The sequence below is a fragment of the Scardinius erythrophthalmus genome (assembly GCF_964197995.2).
Source record: "Scardinius erythrophthalmus genome assembly, chromosome: 7".
NCBI classification, from domain to species: domain Eukaryota; kingdom Metazoa; phylum Chordata; class Actinopteri; order Cypriniformes; family Leuciscidae; genus Scardinius; species Scardinius erythrophthalmus.
The window spans coordinates 2,839,472-2,864,724 of NC_138227.1; the positions used below are offsets into that span (position 1 = coordinate 2,839,472).

Consider the following 25,253-nt stretch of genomic DNA (forward strand, 5'->3'; position numbering starts at 1 on the left):
TACAGTATCTGTCTGTCTGTCTACAGTATCTGTCTGTCTGTCTGTCTGTCTACAGTAACTGTCTGTCTGTCTACAGTATCTGTCTGTCTGTATGTCAACAGTAAGTGTCTGTCTGTCTACAGTAACTGTCTGTCTGTCTGTCTACAGTATCTGTCTGTCTGTATGTCTGTCTGTCTACAGTAACTGTCTGTCTGTCTACAGTAACTGTCTGTCTGTCTGTCTGTCTACAGTAACTGTCTGTCTGTCAACAGTAACTGTCTGTCTGTCTACAATAACTGTCTGTCTGTCTACAGTATCTGTCTGTCTGTCTATAGTAACTGTCTGTCTGTCTACAGTATCTGTCTGTCTGTCTGTCTACAGTAACCATCTGTCTCTCTGTCTGTCTACACTACAGCATCTGTCTGTCTGTCTACAGTAACTGTCTCTCTCTCTGTCTGTCTGTCTGTACAGTAACTGTCTGTCTGTCTGTCTGTCTGTCTGTCTACAGTAACTGTCTGTCTGTCTACAGTAACTGTCTGTCTGTCTGTCTGTCTGTCTACAGTATCTGTCTGTCTGTCTACAGTAACTGTCTGTCTGTCTGTCTACAGTATATGTCTGTCTGTCTACAGTATCTGTCTGTCTGTCTGTCTGTCTGTCTACAGTATCTGTCTGTCTGTCTGTCAACAGTAACTGTCTGTCTGTCTACAGTAACTGTCTGTCTGTCTACAGTATCTGTCTGTCTGTCTACAGTATCTGTCTGTCTGTCTGTCAACAGTAACTGTCTGTCTGTCTACAGTAACTGTCTGTCTGTCTACAGTATCTGTCTGTCTGTCTACAGTATCTGTCTGTCTGTCCGTCAACAGTAACTGTCTGTCTGTCTACAGTAACTGTCTGTCTGTCTACAGTATCTGTCTGTCTGTCTGTCTACAGTAACTGTCTGTCTGTCTACAGTATCTGTCTGTCTGTCTGTCTGTCTGTCAACAGTAACTGTATGTCTGTCTACAGTTTCTGTCTGTCTGTCTCTGTGTTGGTTTGCAGTTTGTTATTTTTACTGATCTAATTTAGAAAATGTTTCAATCCTCTTACAGTCCAGCGCTGTACAAAGTGAATTAGTCTGGATTACTGTCGCTCACTTCAGTCTTTCTCAGTCTCTTTCACTCTCACATTGCCTTTTCTTCAGTCTCAGAGCAACTCTGTGTTGATCAGTGAGTTTCATGAGCGACTGACGCTGGACAGGCGTTACCTGATCTCCATCTCTCGTGAAGACCTTCAGTTTCCACCTTCTGTGAGACGGCTCAGTGCAGATTAAACCGGTTCAGACATTCATCACTCCTGCCGATGACCAGCAATATTCATTAAAGCTCAGTTTTGCATTCAACCAAAAATCATAGTAAAGTTATATATATATTAGTGCTGTCAAATCGATTAATCGTATCTAGAAATGTGTGTATGTATATGTACAGTACACATATATATACACACACAAAAACACACGCATAAATATTAAATTTACAAACTTACGTTAGATGTGATTAATCGATTTGACAGTACTAATATCTATATACTATAACTGTACAGTGACTCACATATAGTCTGAATCCATTCTCTTCTTTCATTTTCTGGCAAACCGTCTTAAACCGTCTCTGAAAGCCAAACAGACATCAGTGGAGCAGCTCCTCCTCTTCATGCACAATTACTGCATGTTTACTGAAATAATTAAACACAATTTCCCCTATAATTCCACATATCAGGCTCTAATCATTAATGAAACACGTGAAGTATCAGCGTTACATAATGAGTGTTTATGAAATCATGTCTGAACAAACCTCACATCTAAAACTACATTTTCTTCTCAAAACAGTGATGGATATGCATTTTATCAGGCAATTATAAAGCAATGAATTATATACAATAATAATAATGTCAATATATTAAGGTATAATCACAGCAATACTCAGGAGATCAGAGAGATCAATTTAAACAATTTCACTTTTTAGCCAAAAGAACAGAACTGAAGCTGAAGGCACTGTTTACATTATCTTTATTAATGAATTACATATTTTATTAAATTCTTCTAATATATATATATATATATATATATATATATATATATATATATATATATATATATATATATATATATATATATATATATATATATATATATATATATTTTTTTTATTTATTTATTTATTTTTTTTTTGGTGGCTCATTTTCACAATATAATACATATGGTCATTATGTGTTTTGAATTGAACTGTATCACTATTTTGCAAAGAAATCTGTGTTTAATCCTTCAGTGAGGATGAACATCATAAAACATTCCCTGAATATAAAAGTAATGTTAAATCACTGAGGACCTTTATCCTGAAGCTGGAAAAACTCTTTCCAAACAAGCAGGCCATTAAGACACAACAAAGCTCATGTGAACACAAACTAAATCACTAAATCTGTTTGAGTGAGTGCATATGTTCAATGTGTCTCACTCGTTCTCTTTTTCCTCTTTCCTTTCTCCTCCTGTTTTTGAGCACTAACAGCTCCTAATCTCTCCATTCTCTCTCAGTCTAATCCAGGCCTGACCTCAATCCAGTGATGTAATGCGTCATGTGACACAGACGGACGACGGTTTCCACCAATCAGAGCGCTCGGAGCAAGACTACGTGAGGAGACACAACCTTCTTACAGGGACGCTGGACAACATGATTCATAGAGAATGGAAAATATGTTTTTACATGCATGTGTTTGGGTTACTCTATGATCGTTATAATAGACTTCATACAAAAACAACAGGAACTAGTTCACCACTGGATTGACCAATCAGAAAACAGCACTGGAGTATAAATAGTGTTTACAGCTATATATAAATATATATAAAAAAATAATGAAAATGACAAAAGCTCTTACCAAAATTACTAAAACAAACTCAAAAGACAATTAATATTCAGTAATATTATTAATTTGACTACACTGACACTATCATGATGAGAACAAAACTTGAATTGAATTGAATTGACCTGAATAATGACACCGTTGTCTGTTTAGAGCTGCTATACAGCAGAGTTTGTCTCATATTTAATAAAGTTGCATCAATGACCATTATTTTCCTGTTTATTATCTATATTGTATAGAAACAAATCTGACTTAAACTGCTTTAACATATTAACAAATACTATATATAACAGTACATAAACAGTACTAAAATAACACTGGCACAGTACATAAGTCACTGTGTGTTTTATTTTATTCAGTCTCTTACACTGAAATGCCAATGACTGTTCAGCTGTTCTTATTAAAGTGTCTCTTACTCTAGACTCCTCCTTCATCTGTCTGTAGTACAGCGTGACCTGTGACACACATGGAGCTTACACACACACACACACACACACACACACACACACACACACACACACACGCACACACAAATTACATTTTAACAAGTTTTATAAGTTTTCATAAAATCTTTAAGATATAAGGTTAAGCTCATTAGGCTTGCTGTCCACTGATGAGGGGTTCGATGAGGCAGCTTCAACTCGAGCTCTGATATACCCCCCAAAAGTACAGAATAAATTTGGGACAGCAAGTTGGATTTAGCATGATCAAAATACTTAAGGATTTAAGTATATAGGATACCCAAAAGCTTAAGCATGATACCCCCCAAAAGGAGTGGGGGAAAAAATGAAGCGGTATGAAGCATGAATGAACACACACGCTGTGGCAGTGATATTTAACGGGGCTCCTGAAGAAGCTGGGCTGGAACGCGTCTCCCTACTATGGCAACCATGTGGAGCAATGAGCGGTGCTCCAGCGGGAGCTGTGTTTGAAAGATTGTGCCTGCGTTCGTTGCTGTGTGAACAACATGAGGCTTGTGGAAGTTTGATTAGGGTACATCTCGCCGCTGCACTGCTGCGGCAGTGACTTTCTGAAATTACTCCTGCGGGAGTATTTTGGGACTGGAGGATTAAGTACGAGGCTGGAGTACACCCTGCCGCAACGTCCACGACATGGAGCCCCATTAAGTCAAAAGAACATGGGGAGCCCAGTTGTCACAGATGGGGAGGAGGTCCTCGTCCCTTAAGGCAAACGGTCCACTGATTTCCAAAGCAAGCCTCCCTACCGCAAAAAGAGGTAGCCTACAGCATATACATAAATTGCAGAACTATAAATTGCTAGGTCGATGTTGCAGAACATCGACCTAGCATTTTGATTTGGTGTTCGGATAGGCCCCTCTGCGCTGCTGTGGTGGCTGCCCCTATGCGGAAGGAATGGGAAGAGAAATGTTTGGTTGGGATGCCGGAACTGTTGAGAATGGATTTGAGGTTATTTTGAAACCAATGTTTGGAAGCAGGGAGAGTTTTATTAACGATAACAAGAGGGTAGAGAGGAGAGGTAAGGGTTGAATTTTAAGTTGGTGAATTTTGAGACTCTGAGGAAGCCAAAGAAAGCCAAATTGAACATGGCATCTAGGGTTTTTGTTTTGTTGGGGGAAAATACTGCTACGTGCTTAACATACTAAGAATGTTGGAATGTTGATGGTTAAAGGTTGTCTGGAGTCTGGAGTCTGGACAAAGGGAATTGTTTTTGTAAACCTTTGATGAGGAGGGATATCTGAGAATTTGAAATGATGGTCGTGGATGAGCTTGAAAAATAAATGAATGCCGGTGAGGTAGACTTTGATTGTTACTTGCTGAATTGAATTGATATGATGGAGGTACGTGATGAAGGAGGATACTGAGAGGAGGGAAAACTTGGGAAAAACCATGTTGTGAGCTCTGTGGAAGTTTTTGATGGAACTCTAAGCTGTCCAGTAGGTTTGGAGTGTTCTGAGGGGGTGGTCTAGAGGAATATGAGTTCTGAATAATAGTATTTGTCTGTCTGTCTACAGTATCTGTCTGTCTGTCTACAGTAACTGTCTCTCTGTCTACAGTATCTGTCTGTCTGTCTACAGTAACTGTCTGTTACAGCTCACGGGGAGCAGAGTTAGCCAATGATTCCAGCGCAGGTTCCAAGGAGGGGTCGTCCAGCCACCAACAAGGAAACAGCCTCCAGTGAGGAATCTCAGATTGCTCAAGAGGTTCAGTCTGCTGCTGATTCATGTCACTTCACACATTCATGGAGACAAGTTCGAGCTCCAAGCAAGCTGATGTTGCTGGTGTTGGTGAATTCTGGGGGAGGCCTGTGTAGGGGCAGATACAAGCTCACACATCACTGACATAATTCATCACCGAAACACATGCATATTTACATATGTCCCCTTTAAGAAGGAGTTCATGAGTGTTTGGGGGGTTGATAGATGGTCGTTTTCTGATGTATAAGTTTAATAAAAAAACACAACTGTTGTTGTTCTCACACTGTAATCCTGCCTCCATGTATTTTTGATAGCTCAAAAGCTACATGGTAGTCATTTAATTCCTTGCGTCTGGCAGGAAATAAAGTGAAAATTACTTCTGTGTATCTACCAAAAGCTATGCAGAATTCTGCAAGTGGGAAAACTCGTTTTGAAGGAGGTATGGAATTTGTTAGATTGATAGTTAATGGGCCACAGTCAAAAAGCAGTGGGATTCATTAATAGGAACTGAAGTGAGCAGAGAAGGAAGATCAATATCTGCACCTGATAGAATTAGGGAACGGAGGTGGGCTGAGACTGGATGTGGTTCCATAACAACTTCGTTGGGAGGAGTTGGAAGATGGACTGCTGTGGAGAGAGAATGAGCTGGCAAGTGGATTGGACCTGAAGAACAAGTTTTAACAACAAGAGAGAAACAGAAGTGGATGAGGACTGAGTCCTATCTTTTGTGAGATTTTGAAGTGTTTGTTGGAATGCTGAATTTGTTAGAACTAATGAAGAGATCGTAGAGTTGAGCTTTTGATTATCTGAGGGAGAAATGGACTCCAGAGCTGGAGAGGACTTGAGGTAGATACCATTTTGAAATAGGTGGAATCGGTGGATTAGCAGCGGTAGAATGAAGAGATGAAGTCTGTGAAGAAGATGGACGAGATATAGTTTAAAAGATGTATAGCTTGAAAGATTAGATGGGCTCGCTGCTCCCTAACTTACATTTAGGAACTTCATTTCATCTCAAGTTAGTGACACAAAGTGCACTATATAGTGGATAGTGAATTATTCAAACAGTGTAAATATGCTTTCCATTGGCGCAAATGATGTCTGGTTTCAAGTTAGTGAAAACGTTAGCTCCTCCGATCCAGAGACACGACACACAGAGCGGATTATATGATCGAGTCGCCGCAGACCACAAAACACATCGGATCCTTTCAATTCTGCACAGAATTCTGTATTTTTAAAGCGAAATGGAGGAAATTAAGAAGATAAACGGTTAGAGATTAGGAGGAAACTGCAGCTTTACCGAGCTGTGATATAAATGAAACGCTTTTGGCTATTTAAAAAAAGGGGAGGAGCTGTTTGATATGCCCCGCCCTGTATTCCTGTTTAACACACAAATAACGCTGTGAGTTTCAAGGCACATCAGTGGGACTTTGAACTCTTTAAATTGCACTTTTTTCTTCCCTATCGTGATGTATGTCTGAGTGAAACTTCTCAAACAAGAATAAATGTGGGTGGGGCTTGATTTTATCTGTGGGAAATTGATTGGATGGTTGTGGTTTACTATTGGTGGATCTCATGTGAGTGACAGGTTGCCCTGCCTTAGTCATCAGAGAAGAGAAGAGATGAAGCGAAGTTATTCTGATTCAAGATTACCAGGAACATGATTTTAAAACGATCACAGATCACAGATCATCATTTAAAATAAACACTGCAATATTCCATTTTGATTTCATGGTGACCAATTTCAGTGGTTTGTTGCAACAGGACAGTAAACAAACGATGTGCAGATGTGTGTGTGTGGTCTTTTAAACACCTCCAGCATCAGCGTTAGATCGTCTCGTCTGTCTGTCTCTCTGTTAATCTGCCGTGTGTCTGTCAGCACTTTGCAGATGCAGGCAGACGGATTGGACTTAAATCCCCCAGTATGACACAGATGGACAAACCACACAGACCTTGGAGAAGGTGAACACACACACACACACACACACACACACACACACACACACACACACACACACACACACACACACACACACACACACACACACACACACACACACACACACACACACACACACACACACACACACACACACACACACACACACACACACACACACACACACACACACACACACACACACACACACACCAGTCTTCCACAGCCATATATTCAGTGTAAATGGCTGTTATTGTGTATGCGTGTGTGTCTGTGAGAGAGAGAGTGAGTGTGTGTGTGTGTGTGTGTGTGTGTGTATGAGTGAGTGTGTCTGTAAGAGTGATATTCATGATTAAAGCAAGACTACAGTGTCTTCCAACGAAGTACAATTTGGCAATATGGTATCCATCAAAGCATGTATACATGGATGTAATATGCATATTGTATATTACATCCAACTCAGCAGGAAAATGAAACGGTTGCTCACATACTAAATGGATGCTACAATAATAAAGGACTTTATGTGGCCAGACATGACCGTCTGGTTGCAGAGGACTTGCAAAAGGTAATCGTGGACATGATAGTAAGAGTTACAAGCATAGCACTGTACAATTTAACTGGTTTCATCATAACAGATCTGACAGTGATTACTTTAAAAACATTCCAAATACTCCTGACATTGCAATTGTAAATGAGGTTTTGAAATCTGTATGTATGTTTGAGGTGGGCTGCTGTTTTGACCTCTATATGGATACTTGCTACTATTCCAAACTATTGAAATATCAACCACTGGTAGATCTCATTCACCAACTTGGATACAACTGTAGATTAGTAATTCTGGTATTTGGAAGTTTAGGCCATGTCCATAAGAGTGTGATCAGGGGGGTGCAGTTAGGGGGGCTGCAAAAAAAGGAGGCAAAAAGGCTTGCAAAATTCTGCTCTGTTTCAGCCATCATAGGGAGCATGCAAATATGGAGACGGAGATGTTTTGTTTATCCTTAATGTGTCGAGTATTATAAATGGAAGGACCTGTACAAGTATGTGAGCCATGAATTGTACATCTGTCACCTTGTCAAAGACTCTTCCCAGAGTATTTGGATCTTGTTTTCTTTGTAATGTCTTTCAGATCCAAATAAAAGCATTCAAATGTAAGAGAGATTGTGTATGTGAGTGTGTGTGTGTGAGAGAGAGGTGTGTTCAGAGTGGGTGGAGCCTGTTTGTGGGTCAGTCAACCCAAAGCTCCTAACCATCTTTTTTACAGTCTATGCTCCTAACACAGAATTCATCTGACCTGAGATCAGCTGCAAAGAGTCGCCAACTGATGCACCTTCCCTGGAACTGACAGAAGTTCGTACTACGGTGAACATTTTAGGACATCCTCAGACCTCACTCATATGACGAAACGGCGTCATGCTTCACACCATAAACTGTAAAAAATTCCGAAAATCCCAAAAAAGTCAGTTGGTTCCTTGGTGACTACTTCGCTCAGAGAAGGTGTCAATCACACAGCTGTCAATCATGATGTCACATTCCCGTTTTTGTAGCATCAAATAATGAACTAAGATCAAACTTATTTAAAAAAAAAAAACCACTTCATCAGCGTGATAAAAACGAAATAAAATGACAGTAAACATCTTTAAAAAAAAGTGTAATTGGATTTTTTTAGTTTCCATTGCTTCCATTAGACTTCATGGGAAGACGGGCTTTATGACCTATACTGGGACCAGCCACCGGGGGGCGATCGAGGCGCTTTGGCTTCACTTTTCAGCTCTTGTGCGACACGCTTGCCTCAGACTGAAAGGCTTTCAGGTCTCAGAAAAAACAACATCAGGTGTCAAGTCTCATACAATTAGGCATAGGACGAAACAGCCTCAGACTAAAAGATGCATTTATGTCTGATGCCTTTTTGTCTCAGGCTGTTTCGTCCGATGGCTTGGAGCTTGAGAAAAGATTTAAGTTTTAGTGTCATGTCGCATTGATCAATACGCCATTTCATGTTGCATTTTTATTGGCTAGTCAGTAGATGTAGGTCGTAGCAGCAACACACTGTGAGATGATCATGACACTGTCAGTAAATGATCACAGGCTATCTATGTTTAAAGACAGTTTAGGAGCCACGGCCACAGAAATCACCACAATTGTTTCACATTGCTCATCTTTCGTCTGGAACAGCACAAAATCGTACATTGTGTACCGGGTATTAGATACAATAAACCTATTTGTATGAGACTTTGAGCTTTGTAAGTTTGCAGATCTTATACATGCACAAAAAGCTACATAACACACTAAAGAAAAAGGAAAACATGAAAACGCATCATGTGACCCCAATACAAATGTATTAAAACTATTATTAAAAACATGATGTATACACTCAAGCTTCCATTGTTTGTTTTCCAAAAGTGAGCTTGAACTTTTTTCCCCTCATAATTATGAAAACTAAATCTTTCATTAGTCTTTGTCCCCCTCTGCTGGTACAACACAAACACAAACACAAACACATTCAGACTCTATATTTACTCTAACAAAACTCAAAACTTTTTGAGTTTATACAAATAAAATGGTTAATCTATGAATGAGAAACTGTAATTTGCTACTGTGAAATAAAAGGTGTTTCACTGCCGCCTCATCAGGTCTGTCAGAGGATTGTTGAAATCTAAATGAAGTCTTAATTTATAACAGTGAAGTCACTGTATCTTCAGTCTCTGTTGATTCTGTTGACTGTGAGTCTCTGTAGTGGATCCTTATTCACCATCAGATTTCCATCAGAAGATCAGACTGTCATCTAATACCTAAAATAAAACACACAAACAGTCACATATGCAGTATAAGACATTATGTATGTAACATCGTTTCATAAGAAAACTAACTAGATAAGCTATATATGGAAGTAAAATAATGAAAAATGTTTTTGTAACAAAAAAACTTGTTGAATTACACTACTTGAAAAAATATGCATTGCATTAACCCTGCATGCATTTTAATGCATAGTATTTTTAGGGTTTGCATTTTTTATGGGCTGAAATTCAACATGGTTGTATATTTAAGCTGTGAATATTTCAATTCAAAACATTTCACAGACGTTTTCATTATTAAAAATTCAAAAATTCACCTTTCAGATTTCACTTCCAAAATATTCATTCTGTTTATAAATACAACCTATAATATGAGACAGGCAATTTTCGGTCCATTTTATTTCGCTTCCACAAATTCAGTGGTTCAAATTTGACAGAAAATTCAACATTTAACATCCGGGAATGGCAGGAATATCAGTAGATTGCCGATTGATAATCTAGCCTACATAGCTGTTAGTCGACCTCACCAGCAGGGGGTGCAAGTGCAGCTGTTGACCTCAGCTGTTGACAAAGAAAACTATAAAGCAACGAGTAGAGAGCTTCATTCATTCATAAAAACGGATTTACAGAAATGGAGCAAGCGGTAAGTATTTGTGATGATTATCAGGGCCAGTATATAGATTTTGAAAAGCTGATAAAAGCGTTTTTTTTTGTTTTATTTAATTTAATTTTATTTAATTTTATTCTATCAATCAATAAATTCCACTAGAAACAAACTTTGTTGTATTATTTTATTTTAATACTGTGAAGCTGCTTTGATACAATCTGTATTGTGAAAAGCGCTATACAAATATACTTGATTTGATTTGATTTAAAAGACACAAAAGCTGTGTGTACATTTAAGATTTCAAGGTTACTTTTGTACGTGTAGCTTTCTCTACCGTGAATGAGATTATGTTATTCCCCGATCCTGATGTACAGATCAAACACTAAATCTGAGGTAGTAGACATATATTTCTCTCAGTTGTTTGGTTTTCTTAACTTTATATCGCAGCTCTGTGCTTCAGAACTAGGGATTCCCTCAATACCTCATTCTCCAGGACTCCCCTGCGGTCAACCACTTAATGCTTAATGGACTAATAAAGTGATATAAAAGACCAAACTCGCACCTTATTGGGGATGTAGGCTATACTAGATATATAAACAGGCAAGCGGACTCAGAATAAGAACGTAACACACAACGTTTCACGCTAAGCGATTCCCAGTGTAATACTGACTTGCATAAAGTTGACTTGACACTGCATATTTTATATTTGGGGACCGTCATTTAGGGACCGTCTCTTAAGTTACATACGACATGATTCTAACTTCAATAGCATTTGAAGAGAATGACTTACAGTCATAAAACCAACTGTAAAGTGTTCATGTAGGTCCCAGGCATGATGCACACCTTTTAGATTTTTGATATTTAATAAAATAAACCGTCAAATGATGTGTAAATATTGCTACTTTTTCAGTAGACCTACCGCATGATCTCGTATTTATTTTAATATTAACTATCTAAAACGTTCTGCAGCACAGCACCGCAATATAAAGTTAAGAAAACTAAAACACTGACAGAAATAAAGTCTACTACCTCAGATTTAATGCTGATCTGTACATCAGCATTGGGGAATAACATTATAATCTCATTCACGGTAAAGAAAACTACACGTACAAAAGTAACTGTGAAGACTTAAATTTAAACATAGCTTTTGTCTCTTTATCAGCTTTTCCATATCTTTATACTAGCCAACAGCTGAGGTCAACAGCTGCACTTGCACCCCCTGCTGGTGAGGTCGACTAACAGCTATGGAGATTATCAGTTGGCAATCTACTGATATTCCTGCTGTTCCCGGATGTCAAATGTTGAATTTTCTGTTGAATTTGAACCACTGAATTTGTGGAAGTGAATTTGTAAAGCGATATAAAATGGACCGAAAATTGCCTGTCGAATAGTATAGGTTGTATTTTTAAACAGAATTAATATTTTGGAAGTGAAATCTGAAAGGTGAATATGAATTATTTAATTTTTAATAATGAAAACGTGTGTGAAATGTTTTGAATCAAAATATTCACAGCTTAAATATACAACAATGTTGAATTTCAGCCCATAAAAATGCAAGCCCTAAAAATACAATGCATTAAAATGCAAGCAGGGTTAATGCAATGCATATTTTTTCAAGTAGAGCAATTCAGCAAGCTTTTTTGTTTCAAAAACATTTTTCATTATTTTACTTCCATAGCTATATTAATTCATTCTCAAACATGATAATATAATTTCTATTTGATGCTAAATATCACTTTACAAAATTAAAAGGACATGAAAGGCCACTTTCACACAACGGACAGCTGATACAGAACCAGCAGAAATGATCATTGCACTCACTGCAATTTTTATATCCATTACTAACAAACAACCCACATCTCAGATTATCACACACAGAGACAGTTAAAGGGGGAAAGCTGAAATTAACATTAATATTATTTTCACAATCAGTCATTACACTATAAGCAGAATTTAACACATAAAAAACACAGTTTAAAGTTCAGAGACCTACAGAAACTGAAGCTGAATTTAAGACTCATTATGTGATGATCTCAGACAAAATATTCAAACACACACGTGGTGTTACTGAACCTGAACCTTTACTTTTATTTTTAGTGAGTAAATCAGCCATTTGAAATTTAAATGAAAATATGATGATGAAAATTGTTAAAACTATTCATACCATAGTGTCTCCAGTTTATAATGTGGATCATCCTTCAGATCCTTCAGCAGCTTCACTCCTGAGTCTCCTAGTTTATTCTCAGACAGATTCAGTTTTCTCAGGTGTGAGAGGTTTGATCTCAGAGCTGAAGCCAGAGCAGCACAACCTTCATCTGTGACACCACAATCCTTCAACCTGTGGAGAACAATGACACACATTAAGCCTATATCCAAAGATAAACATAACACTTAAAAAATAAATAACAATGTCAATATGAAATATATACAAATATTCATTAGTTCATGTTGTTAAAATACATCAGTTAGGATTAGGGGATTGAATATACAGTTTGTACTGTATAAAAATCATTATTTCTATGGAAAGTCCCCATAAAACATGGAAACCCGTGTGTGTGTGTGTGTGCTTAATGTATTTGTAAACATTTTAAGGAATGTGTGTGTGTTAGGGCTGGGAGAAAAAAATCAATTCACCTAACTATCACCTAAGCGTGGAAGTGAAGTGAGACTGAAGTTCTGGAATAAAAGTTTAAAGTTCAAATATAAACACTGATGTCTACGGTAGCAAAATAAGAGTTGATCAGCTTTTGATAGAAACAATCGCAAATCGCAATTCTTAAAAATCGCAATACATATCGTATCGGCACCCAAGTATCGTGAAAATGTAGAATCGGGAGATAGGTGCATCATCCCAGCCCTAGGTGTGTGTGTGTGTGTCTGTGTGCGAGTGTGTTTGTGTGTGTAAGTGTGTGTGTGTGAGTGAGTTAGGGTGACCACCTGGCTATTGCTCTGTTGCAGGTCAGCAGACCTGATTTTGCGGGACAATGTGGGACACGAGGGAGAGAACTTACTATTATTATACTAGGTGAATAAATATTGATTTAATATTAGATGTCTTTTTGCAGTGATGTTAACATGTTTTAAATTGCTAATAGGCTTTATAAAAATGTTAATGACGGTGCTGACCGGCGCTGTGAACGTCACTAATAATATAAAACTCATTTTAACAGCACGTGTCTATTCAATCTAAATAATTAAGTGAAAATAATAATCCAATCGCTAAAAAGCACAATTCCAAATAAGCACATAAATTCCATTAGGAAAGACTAGAAAGATTAAATGCGTTCTTACCGGATTCAGTGCATCTTGAATTAATATTTTTTGTCTGTTTTGGCAGCTTCGAGTAGGGCCTTTTCTCATTCATTATGTGTCTGTAGAACTCCTGGCAGGTGTAGCTGTGGTTCACTTTCACCAGGAGTTCACTTTTTATGAGGTCCACAGTTGCGTGGTTCCTTGTCTCTGTCCACGCAGCAGTCATCAGAGAAAACACCCTCTCCACGAACACTTTTTTTTTTCTCAGTGTTTGTTTTCCCACTCTGGCTAGAACCAATAATGACGGCTGTGCTGCGCATATTCAGTGTTTTCTTATTAACATTTTTTATTTTAGAATTGTAATTTAAAGGAAGATGAAATAAAATGATGCAGACAAAATTAAAATGCGGGACACTGCTTATGACTCGCGGGACACGGGACAAAGCTTCAAATTTCACCCTAGAGTGAGTGTGTGTGTGTGTGTGTGTGTGTGTGTTTGTGTGTGTGTGAGCTTAAGGAATTTGTAAACATATTAAGGAACTCCTAATACGAATGTAATTAATGTCCATTAAAGGTTGTATTAAAGCACTTAATGACATTTTCTGATTTTCCGTGACCTAATCTAAAGGGAGAACTATTTATGGTTAATATGTTGTTAAGAAAAGCATTATCTAAATTTTTACATAAGAGCTAATTATACAATAACACTTTGTTAATTACAGTGACAATGAATGAAGAACTCACTATTTGTATATAGTCTCTTAATATATTAACGACAGCTTATATACCATTATATACTATTCATTAACTATAAACTAATAGTTTGCAAATTATTTATAAGCGCTTTATTACTGTATACTTATGATAAAGTGTTACCATTATTTAAAACTGGTCGTCATTAAGTGTAATTGTTCCTTTTGTATGCAATGTGATTCTTCTTTTTAAAAATAACACAAAACAAAGATTTCTATAGATATGGCGATATATTGTTATCTTGAGTTATTTCGTCCTATGCCTTTTGGCCATGAAAATCATGTAGTGATAAATCTGATATGGTGACAGTCCTGGTTCAGGTGAAACACACACCACTTCCCTCTTTTCAGCTGCAGACACACATTTTGAGGAAATGCTCACGCTTTTACAAGGGTCTGTTTGCACAAGCATTACAAGGCAAGTTGATTTACACCAAACATTTGTGATTTAAAAAACCTCTTCACTGTAACCTGCATCTGTTGTCTGGTTTGTAGTTTGTTCGGTTTATTTAACTGTTAGTTTTACTTTCTTTTGGGGATAATAATATATTAAGATGTAAATGTTCCTCTTCAGGGAGACTCCTCACCGCTGCCTTCTACCGCCGGCAGGATCTGACGGCTCAAGCTGGAATCTGTTGCTGAACCACCGGATGGGGCTTACACCAAAGATATATTGTATGCATTGTATCTACATATTAATCCTTATTCACTCCAAGTCTTTATGGTAGAGATGATCTTACCACAGTTCCTCCAGTTTACAGTGAGGATTCTCCAGTTCAGCAGAGAACAGCTTCACTCCTGAGTCTCCTAGTTTATTATATGACAGATCCAGTTCTCTCAGGTGTGAGAGGTTTGATCTCAGAGTTGAAGCCAGAGCAGCACAACCTTCATCTGTGACACCACAATCATCCAACCTGTAGAGAACAATGACACACATTAAGCCTACATCCAAAGCTAAACATAACACTTAAAAAACAGATAACATAATGCTGTCAATATGAAATATATACAAATAGTCATTAGTTCATGTTGTTAAAATACATAATTTAGGATTAGGGGATAGAATATACAGTTTGTACAGTATAAAAATCATTATTTCTATGGAATGTCCCTAGCCTGACTTCGTCATACTCATATTCTAGGCAGAATGTGAGTCTGATACTGCTCCCTTTCATTATGAGGCGTGTCTTAACCGAACCAGGAAAAAAAACCTCTGCACTTAATTGGATAGACCTACAACCAATCAGAGCATCGCAGTGAGCGATACATAGTTGTCAACAGAGCTCAACTGCACACACGCAGGAAGAAGTAGTAAAGTAATGAGTAAAGTAATAATAAAGGACTCCATGAGGGCGAGACCAAAGGAGAAACCACAATGACCACAGGGTTTTCATTGCGTCCCATTTTCTTAGCGAGCATCGGAGTCAGCTGATAAATTAAACTTTTGCCGAATCCCGTAGGAAGGACGGCAAACACATCTTTCCGATCGACAAATGCCTTGATTGCGGTTCTCTGTTTGTCTTTTAAAATGAATTCGCTGTTGATTTCTTTTATAACAGACGTGATAGCGGAATCTAAACATCTCAATTCTCCTCTCGTCTTTGTTGAAAACCAATTCAACCCAAGCGCTCTCTGGTGACGTGGGTGATTACGTAACCGCAGATCATCTGTCCATCACCGATTAAAGCCCGCCCTGGCAATTTGATTGGCTCGGCCTTCTGGGAGCCGAGCAAAATTACTCCTCAACGGATCAAGTCCAGACCGAACTTCCCGACCAAAAAATGTTGTGGGCGGGGTTCGGGCTGGCACCCAGGCTAGAATGTCCCCATAAAACATAGAAACACAATGCGTATGTGTGCTTAATGTATTTGTAAACATTTTAAGGAACGTGTGTGTGTGTTAGGGCTGGGAGAAAAAAAATCAATTCACCTATCGCAATTTTTTTTAAACGATTTTAAAATACTTTTTTTTATTCCAGAATCGATATTCATTCAAATTAAATTGCTTTATTTTTGTCCTTGCTTATAGATGAGGTTGACAGAAGTTAGACACTTTTGTTCCAATGGAGGATGAAATGTGTTGTTATCTATGAGTGTCGTAATATCCATTTTAAGTGGATGTGTGGAAGTGACGTGAGACTGAATGCACTGAAAAGCCCTCACGCTACTCATATACTGAGAGAGAGATAAGACAGTAGAGCTGCACGATTAATCTCTAAAATACTGTGATCCCCATTCAAACACCCACGCGATCTTCTTCCAATTTGTCTGTCTAATAAACCTTTGACAAAATCATATCGCAACATTTTAAATCTGTGTTGGGGCTGCCGCTGGCCCAGAGAGAGTTGTCATGAAACAGCTTCACAAAAGGTCTTTTAAACCTCATAATAGTATCATTATTTCTGTGATACAATAGTTCAAATTATCATAGAAGTACTGGGATAAAAGTTTAAAGATAAAATATATACACTTGTGTCTACGGTAGTGATCAAAATAGAGTAAATCAGCTTTTGATAGAAACTTGGCACTTAAAATAACGCATTTATCGATTACATTGTTTCACCACTAGGTGGCGACAAGTGACTGTTAAAAAATGTATTTGTTATTGAATTATTTATTCAAGAGAATGCATTACTGTATGATGCTTCTGAAATAAAACTCAGAAAGATGTGATGAATTTTTATAAATATGACTCATCTTATACATTATTGACAGTCTGTATAGGTGTATGATTTATCTTTTCCCCAAGGTTTAGGTGTATCGTCCCAGCCCTAGTGTGTGAGTGTGTGTGTGTCTATGTGTGTTCTTAATGTTTTTGTAAACATTTTAAGGAACTCTTAAAGGGGTGGTTGATTATGATTTCACTTTTCTAACTTTAGTTAGTGTCTATTGTTGCTGTTTAAGCATAAAGAACATCTGCAAAGTTACGACGCTCAAAGTATAAAGCCAAGGAATATATTTTCTTTTAAAGAAATTGCTTTTCAAGGACTACAACAAACGGCTGGTAGGGACTACACGACATTCCTCCTGGGTTAGTGACATCACCAACCCTAAAATTTACATAAACCCGCCCCCCAGGAAAGCATTTATAGATTATCAGGACAGAATATGTTAATAATTGACTAGAAGATAACTACACATAAGCTACCTAAATTCATAAACTAACCAATTAGAAATGTCCTGTTGCATTCTATATGTTGTCACTTCTTCTAGAGTTTGTCTATTATTGTCTGACTCTGGTTTGAACATAAAAGGCTAAAAGTTTTTGACATTTTTAGTGCATTTCTGTGTGAGGTAAAAGAACAAAAGCTGTTGAAGCTCCGCCCTCTGTGCCGGGAGCAGCAGCTCATTTGCATTTAAAGGGACAGACAAAAAAAAGGTGTGTTTTTGCTCACCCTCAAAAAGTGACCATTTTAATGTTATATAAAAAATATCTGTGGGGCATTTTGAGCTAAAACTTAACATACACACTTTGGGGACATCAAAGACTTATTCTACTTCTTGTGAAAGGGCATTACACCACCCCTTTAATACTAATGTAATTAATGTCGAATAAAGGCTGTATTAAAGCATTTAATGACATTTTCTGATTTTCCGTGACCAAATCTAAAGTGAGAAATATTTATGGTTAATACGTTGTTAACAAAGCATTATCTAACTTTTTACATAAGAGCTAATTATACAATAACACTTTGTTAATTACAGTGGCAATGAATGAAGAACTCACTATTTGTATATATTATCTTAATATTAGTGCTGTCAAACGATTAAAATATTTAATCGCGATTAATCGCATTAATGTCATAGTTAACTCGCGATTAATCGCACATTTTTATCTATTCTAAATGTCTCTTGATTTATTTTTGTCCCATTATTTTTTCTCATTTTAATGCTCTTATCAACATGAAAAAAGCGGATTGGCTTGCTTTGCGCAGAATTTTTTATTATTGAAAACAACATTGGCAATACTGTGTTCAATTTCACACTAACATTCTCACTTGGAGCAAATAATCTCTCACACAATGTAACACTGTCCATCAATAAAAGGGTGAAAGAAATCCTGACGAGGTCCTGATATTGACGAGGGTTTGGAGAATTCGCATCAGCTGTGTGTGTGTGTGTGTGTGTGTGTGTGTGTGTGTGTGGCCATCATCAAGAGGTGTTTCAGACTGGACGTACTGCGATGATGATAGCTCAGTTCACTTTTGTTCAAAACACACAGATCACTTTGTCAATGGAACCATTTGGCAACTTTTTAAAAGTAAACTTTCCATTCAGAATCTTATTGGCATCCATTTCGGCGTCTCGCGCTCGTCATCCACTCAAAACGTAACGTTAACCTACTATTTGGCCGGCTCGCAAGCCCAAACAAGTGTGTACGCGTGCCTGCTGTTTTGTTTCCGGTCTAGCTAGATCCGCTTGCGCTTTGGTCGACGAAGCAACAAAACGTCCTCGCGCGGCGCAAGCCATTGAAATGAATGGGTTTCATAGAGCAGCGCCGCGCATGCCGCGTCCTGTTGCAAAAGCATGTGAAAAAAACTACAAAGTTTGCTAGGCCAAAAAGACCGTTAATCTCGCGATAAAAAAAATGTATCGCGTTAAAATGGGTTTGCGTTAACGCCGTTAATAACGCGTTTAACTGACAGCCCTACTTAATATATTAACTACAGCTTATATAGCATTATATACTATTCATTAACTATAAACTAATAGTTTGCAAATAGTTTATAAGCTCTTCGTTACTGTATAATTGTGATATAGTGTTTCAATTATTCCAAAATGGTCACCATTAAGTGGATTTGTTCCTTTTTTATGCAATGGTGTGATTCTTCTTTTTCAAAAATAACAAAATAAACAGAGTAAAGATGAAGTTGACTTATTGCATTATTATATTTCCAAGATTTCCAGAAATGAAATATTTCAAGATATGGTGATGTATTGTTTTCGTGAGTTATTCTGGCCATGATAATCGCGTTGTGATAAATCTGATATGGTGACAGTCCTGGTTCAGGTGAAACACACCACTTCCCTCTTTTCAGCTGCACACACACATTTTGAGGAAATGCTCAGGCTTTTGCAAGGGTCTGTTTGCACAAGCATTACAGGGCAAGTTGATTTACACCAAACATTTGTGCTTTTAAAAAAACCTCTTCACTGTAACCTGCATCTGTTGTCTGGTTTGTAGTTTGTCCGGTTTATTTAACTGTTAGTTTTACTTTCTTTTGGGGGATAATAATATATTAAGATGTAAATGTTCCTCTTCAGGGAGACTCCTCACCGCTGCCTTCTACCGCCGGCAGGATCTGACGGTTCAAAGAGGAATCTATCGCTGAACCATCGGATGGGGTTTACGCCAAAGATATATTGTATACACTATCTACATATTAATCCGTATTCACTCCGAGGTAGAGATGATCTTACCACAGTTGCTCCAGTTTACAGTGAGGATCCTCCAGTACAGCAGAGAACAGCTTCACTCCTGAGTCTCCTAGTTTATTCCCAGACAGATCCAGTTCTCTCAGGTGTGAGGGGTTTGATCTCAGAGCTGAAGCCAGAGTAGCACAACCTTCATCTGTAACACCACAATTATCCAACCTATAGAGAAAAATGACACTCTTCACTCTCTTAGATCAAAACAGAATTTATTTTTTATTGTGTTTATAATTTGTGGATGCAGAACCAGTGAAGAAATCAGGAAGAAACAGTCTGGAAACTCAAGAACAGTCCTCAGTAGTGATGTTACATATGACATTGAAGCTTCAAAGCATGTATCGAGTTCGCAGCACAATTTCTCATGAAGCTTTCTTGCCAGAGTGCGTATTGCTTTCAGAGAAACACGTGATCAACGAAAAACAAAGCCTCACTTTTTTTCCAGTCACGTGAATGCTTCACTTGCATGTTGGAATGTTTGAACCCAGACCACTACTCTACAGGTTTTTGGAAGTTTAAGTCCATTTACTAAAAATGTTTTTATTTTTATAAATAAGCCTATAGCCTATATTACATGATCATATATTCTGCCATATACACAGCATATAAACCATTTTTATAATTAGTATTAACATAGTTGTTACATTTAATTTATTGTCACACTTTAGTATGTGAATTATATTATCAGAAAACTGAACATTTAGCATTGGCAGGCTTTTATTTGAGCTTAATAGATAAAACAACGGCGTTGTGCACTGCCAGAAGATGGCGCTGTTTTCGACACTCCTGATGCTTCAAATCTTTTCCCGGAACAATCAGCGGAAAGCCTCATTGCTTCATGAGGCTTAATTTGCCCATCCCTAGTCCTCAGTCATGGACAGAGATCTCGCACTGGCAGCAGACAGATGATGATGAGCGAACAGCCCCAGTTGATCCCACAGCACCACAGATAGAGACCGGACGGACAGCAGGGTAAGAAAACAGTGATTGCTCAGAAGAGAAACAACTCCATAAGCATGAAGCAGCTAGCAATAATCTGGCACAGAAGCCCAAAACAGATAGACACTAAAGAGCAAGAGAGATCAGAACAAAGGAGGAGCAGGTGCAATCTCAATCCGCGAGCGCGCTGATTACGATTACAAACAGGTGGATAGGGTGCAGAAACGAAGCAGGTGAGAGAGAGAGGGAGAGAGAGTAAAAAAATAAGAGGAAAAAAAACCTAACTCATGACAGAAAGATTATATAAAACTGATATAATAGAATACATTTAATACATCTGTAGTTTCCTTAAATATAAACTCAACTCAACTTATTTATAAAGCACTTTCAAAACCATTAGAATGGTCCAAAGTGCTGTCCATAAGTAGTAAATAACTCTAAAATACATAGAAACATAAAAAAAATAAATAAAAAAAATTACACTAAGAAAATCAAACAACAAATCACTCACAGTTCTCAGACCAAATCAACGGCAAAAGCTTGATAAAATAAATAAGTCTTCAATTCCTTTTTAAATATATCCACGCTATTTTAAAGATAATGGCAACACATTCCAAAGTGCAGGAGCCGCAACAGAAAAAGCGTGATCTCCACTATGCCTCAAGCGAGACCGTGGGACAGTTAGGAGCATGTTCTGAGAGAAGCGTAGGTGACATTGAGACTGATAAGGGATTAACATGTCCTTTATACTGTATACTCAGGAGCTCTATCATGCAATGCTTTAAAAACAATCATGAACACCTTGAATTGTATTCTGTATTTAACAGGTAGTGTTGTATTACAAATTTATTAAATGTTTAATTTAGGTTTCCACTACAGTAGTATATAAACTGAGAAAGTGATTATTGAGTTTACAGCAAGATATTCCTGCCAGACCTGTTTTTCCTTTGTAAGTTAAATGAGTCAGATCACGGAGACGCTAACCTATTGTCTTTAATGGCTCTTGGAGCCAGAGCCACAGTCCAAACGTTGAATCGTTAGGCTGATTGGATTAGCACATATGCGTTTGAATGGTTATGCTGATTGGATTGAGACTGGTAACACGCTGGAGTCTGGGGCGGGTTCCTTAACCTGTATACTCATTTACATGCTTTATTCAGAGTCTCCACTTCTATGTAATCCCTCACCTCTTTGAGAGTATAATTACAATTAATACTGTATTATGAGTTAGACTTGATGATGATGAACTACAGACTTGATGAACTACAGACTCTGAAGAATAAATCTCTTCTGCTTATAAGATCCATCTCAAGTCTCCTGGTTTTTGCTTCGATGAAGGAATAAAAAGTTCCCAACAATTTGGTGCCGTGACCCGGATGGAGAAACTGACACTCAACAAAGAATGAACTTTTCCAGACGGAATCTTGAAACTTCAACCTCAAAGATCTGAATCTTGAAACTTCAAGCACAAAGAATCTCAAAGACTGAACAGTTCCAGACGAAATTTTTCTGTACAACCAACGATTCGGTGAGTTTCACTCTATTCAAAGAACCAATGCAGACCAGTACAAATTTGTTTTCCTCTGCGTCGACAGAGAAGAAGTTAACAAACAGCTGCAGGGTTTTGTTAACTAAGTTATCCTCTTAAGTTGTCTTTTAGAGATGAAATTTATCCTCTGTTTTTCAGGCAGGGAAGATTAGCGTAAAGTGCTAGTAATTTGTGTTATCCTTTGCTCTGGGCAAGGAAGGTTAACATTAGTTGATCTGTGTTAAAGTGTACCCTCTGTTGATCAGAGAAGATTTAGTGTTCGTTTTTGTGGTAACAAAGAAACTCACAAAATGGTTAGAAGGAATGCTAGGCTGATTCCCACAACTGAGAAAGCTGGACTAGCTACACCTTTATGGACAGACAGTGAATTCAAGTCTTTGTTAGGAGAATGCATGGATGCTATAGTGACTGAGTCTGTCAGATTGAATTTAACAAAGAAATTTGGCATTCACCCAGAAAAAGTATGGTCAATTGAAGATTGTAAAAAGATACTAGGAGAAAGTATTCGCAAGAACAATGTGAAAGCCATTATCTGTTGTCACAGAGAATTTAGCTTATCCATTGCACAAGAACAAGCTCAGTGTATTGCTAAGTTAAAAGAACAGAACAAACAATTGCACACTCAAGTGTTCTCTCTCAAGAAAACGGTGGGCCTCAAGGCCTCAACCAAATGTGACTCAGAAAACCAACAGTCAGATGAAAGCTATCCTGATTTACAGTCTTTTGATAGAATAGAGGACAATGTCAATGCAATGATGAAAGATGTAAATGCAGTTGAAGTGTGTGGAGCAAGACAAAAGGCTCAGAATAGGAGAAAAGGGGTTGATCCAGTTCCATCTGCAACCCCCATACAAGCAGTCAACACAGCTTTAGGTCCTAAGGATATAGAAAGACTATCCCAGAGTTTACCCTCAGCACGCACAAATTTTTCTGAATTTAGAAGAGCATTGATCAGCAAAATGTGGCTCTATGATATGTCTCTAGCTGAAGTCACCCAGCTAATATCACAGATCTTGACTGAGTCAGAATTCAATGATTTTGAAAGTGCTGTAAACATTTCTGAAATGCAACAGGCCAGTAAAGGTGATTTGAGAGAAGGTGTTTTGAAAATTCTAAAGAATATCATGGGACCAAAAGTGGACTGGTCGAAGATCACTAGTTTTGTACAGAAGAAGGGTGAAACTGTTTGTGAGTACACAGAAAGATTTTGCCAGACCGCTGCAGCTTACAGCGTGATTGCTGACACTTCAGAGAAAGTACTAGATGATAATGGTCCCCTAGTTCGCGCATGGTTTCAGGGTCTTTTGTCAGAACATAAAAATGCATTGCCTTACTTAGAATTAACATGGTCCAGTAGAACCCTGCAAAACAACTTGGACAGGTTAGCAACTTGGGAAAGAGACTCTGATGTCAAGGCAAGAGTAAAAATTGCAGCAGCATCCTTTAAGGTCAACTCAGAGAAGCAACAGAAACGCAAACGTCCTAAGAGAGAGGGCAGCTGTAATTACTGTGGTAAACATGGCCATTGGATGAAAGAGTGTAGGAAAAACAAAAATAACTTTAAAGAAGTTAACAAGGTTACTCAGCTTCTGCTCAGCTTGCTTGATACTCTGAAGCAGCCCATCCCCTCCTCATTAAACTCATGGGGCAACTTGATAAGGTGTTAACCATTTAGGCTGTGAGTGCTTAATTTCCCCAGAAACAACAACACAGACGAAAGACTGATTTTTGTTTGATAGAACAAAAGGAAAGTGACTGGAAAGTGAAGACTCACAGCCGTAAATGTTATACCACAGAAATATTCCAGTCAGACCCCCATGCTCTATTATGATGTCTACTATGACTGATGTTTCACTGGAGAATGGAAATGTGCCAATTTTCTCACACACTGTGTGCACACAACAGGGACAGAATAGGACACACAGACCAGTGCGGAGCCCAGGGAAGAACCGAAGTGCAACAGGCCTCGGGGGCAACACCTTGTGGTGAAGATTTCCTCATCCCCCCTCTTATCCCAACCTCACTGGTCCATAGGTGTCAAATAAATTAAGAAATAGGGAAAGAATGAAACAACAACAGCAGACTCTGAAAACGATACAACCCTAGTGTTTGAACAAATACTGCTCTGTCGTCTCGTTTCATTTTTTCCTTTGTACAGATACCAATTGATGGCTGTTCCGAGATCCATATGCAACGACCGTCTCACCTGCATATGAAGCCACAACCTCAAGAAGACAACTAGACCCACTGCTGAACGAACTATCCCAAAAGAAAAAGAAAAAAATACACAACGCAGAGACTCACCTACGGGAACTTCAGTCATCCATCAGAGAACTTGAACAAACTACAACAAGACATTCTTGATCTTTCAACAAAATTACACCAGATGACTGAAGATAACTCTTCATGGTTCGGAAACCTGTTAGTATCAAGTGTGTCAACCAACAAATGACTCACGTCCAGCACAAGGATATAACAGTTTTCAACCAGAAAAGACTATTACTCGTAAGGACTTCACAGACCCTAATTTATGTTTGTTTCTGTGTCAACATGCAATTACAGATGAACAACACAGATCATGCTATGTGCCTGTAACTATCACACGTTACAAGAATGAACTTGCTATGTGCCTATAACTTACACAAGTTACAAGAATGAACTTGCTATGTGCCTGTAACTTTTTCAAGTTACAAGAATGAACTTTTAAGTGTCTAAATTTGTATTTTGTGAGAGTTTTTAAGAACTGTCAAAGGGGGAAGTGTTGTATTACAAATTTATTAAATGTTTAATTTAGGTTTCCACTACAATAGTATATAAACTGAGAAAGTGATTATTGAGTTTACAGCAAGATATTCCTGCCAGACCTGTTTTTCCTTTGTAAGTTAAATGAGTCAGATCATGGAGACGCTAACCTATTGTCTTTAATGGCTCTTGGAGCCAGAGCCACAGTCCA

General features: G+C 38.0%; 1 protein-coding gene across 3 annotated transcripts in view; it reads right to left on the reverse strand.

Moving 5' to 3' along the window:
• Positions 1 to 8,610: 8,610 nt before the first annotated feature.
• LOC308694110 (protein NLRC3-like) overlaps positions 8,611 to 25,253 on the reverse strand; it is a 54,410-nt gene continuing 37,767 nt past the window's right edge. For all 3 annotated transcript variants that reach the window (XM_081371414.1, XM_081371416.1, XM_081371415.1), the window contains 4 exons: positions 19,804 to 19,977; positions 15,124 to 15,297; positions 12,544 to 12,717; positions 8,611 to 9,769 (listed from right to left, as the gene is read on the reverse strand). In XM_081371414.1, coding sequence (XP_081227540.1) covers positions 9,763 to 9,769; positions 12,544 to 12,717; positions 15,124 to 15,297; positions 19,804 to 19,977 — 529 coding nt within the window. In that variant the 3' untranslated portion in view covers positions 8,611 to 9,762. The remainder of the gene's footprint in view (positions 9,770 to 12,543; positions 12,718 to 15,123; positions 15,298 to 19,803; positions 19,978 to 25,253) is intronic.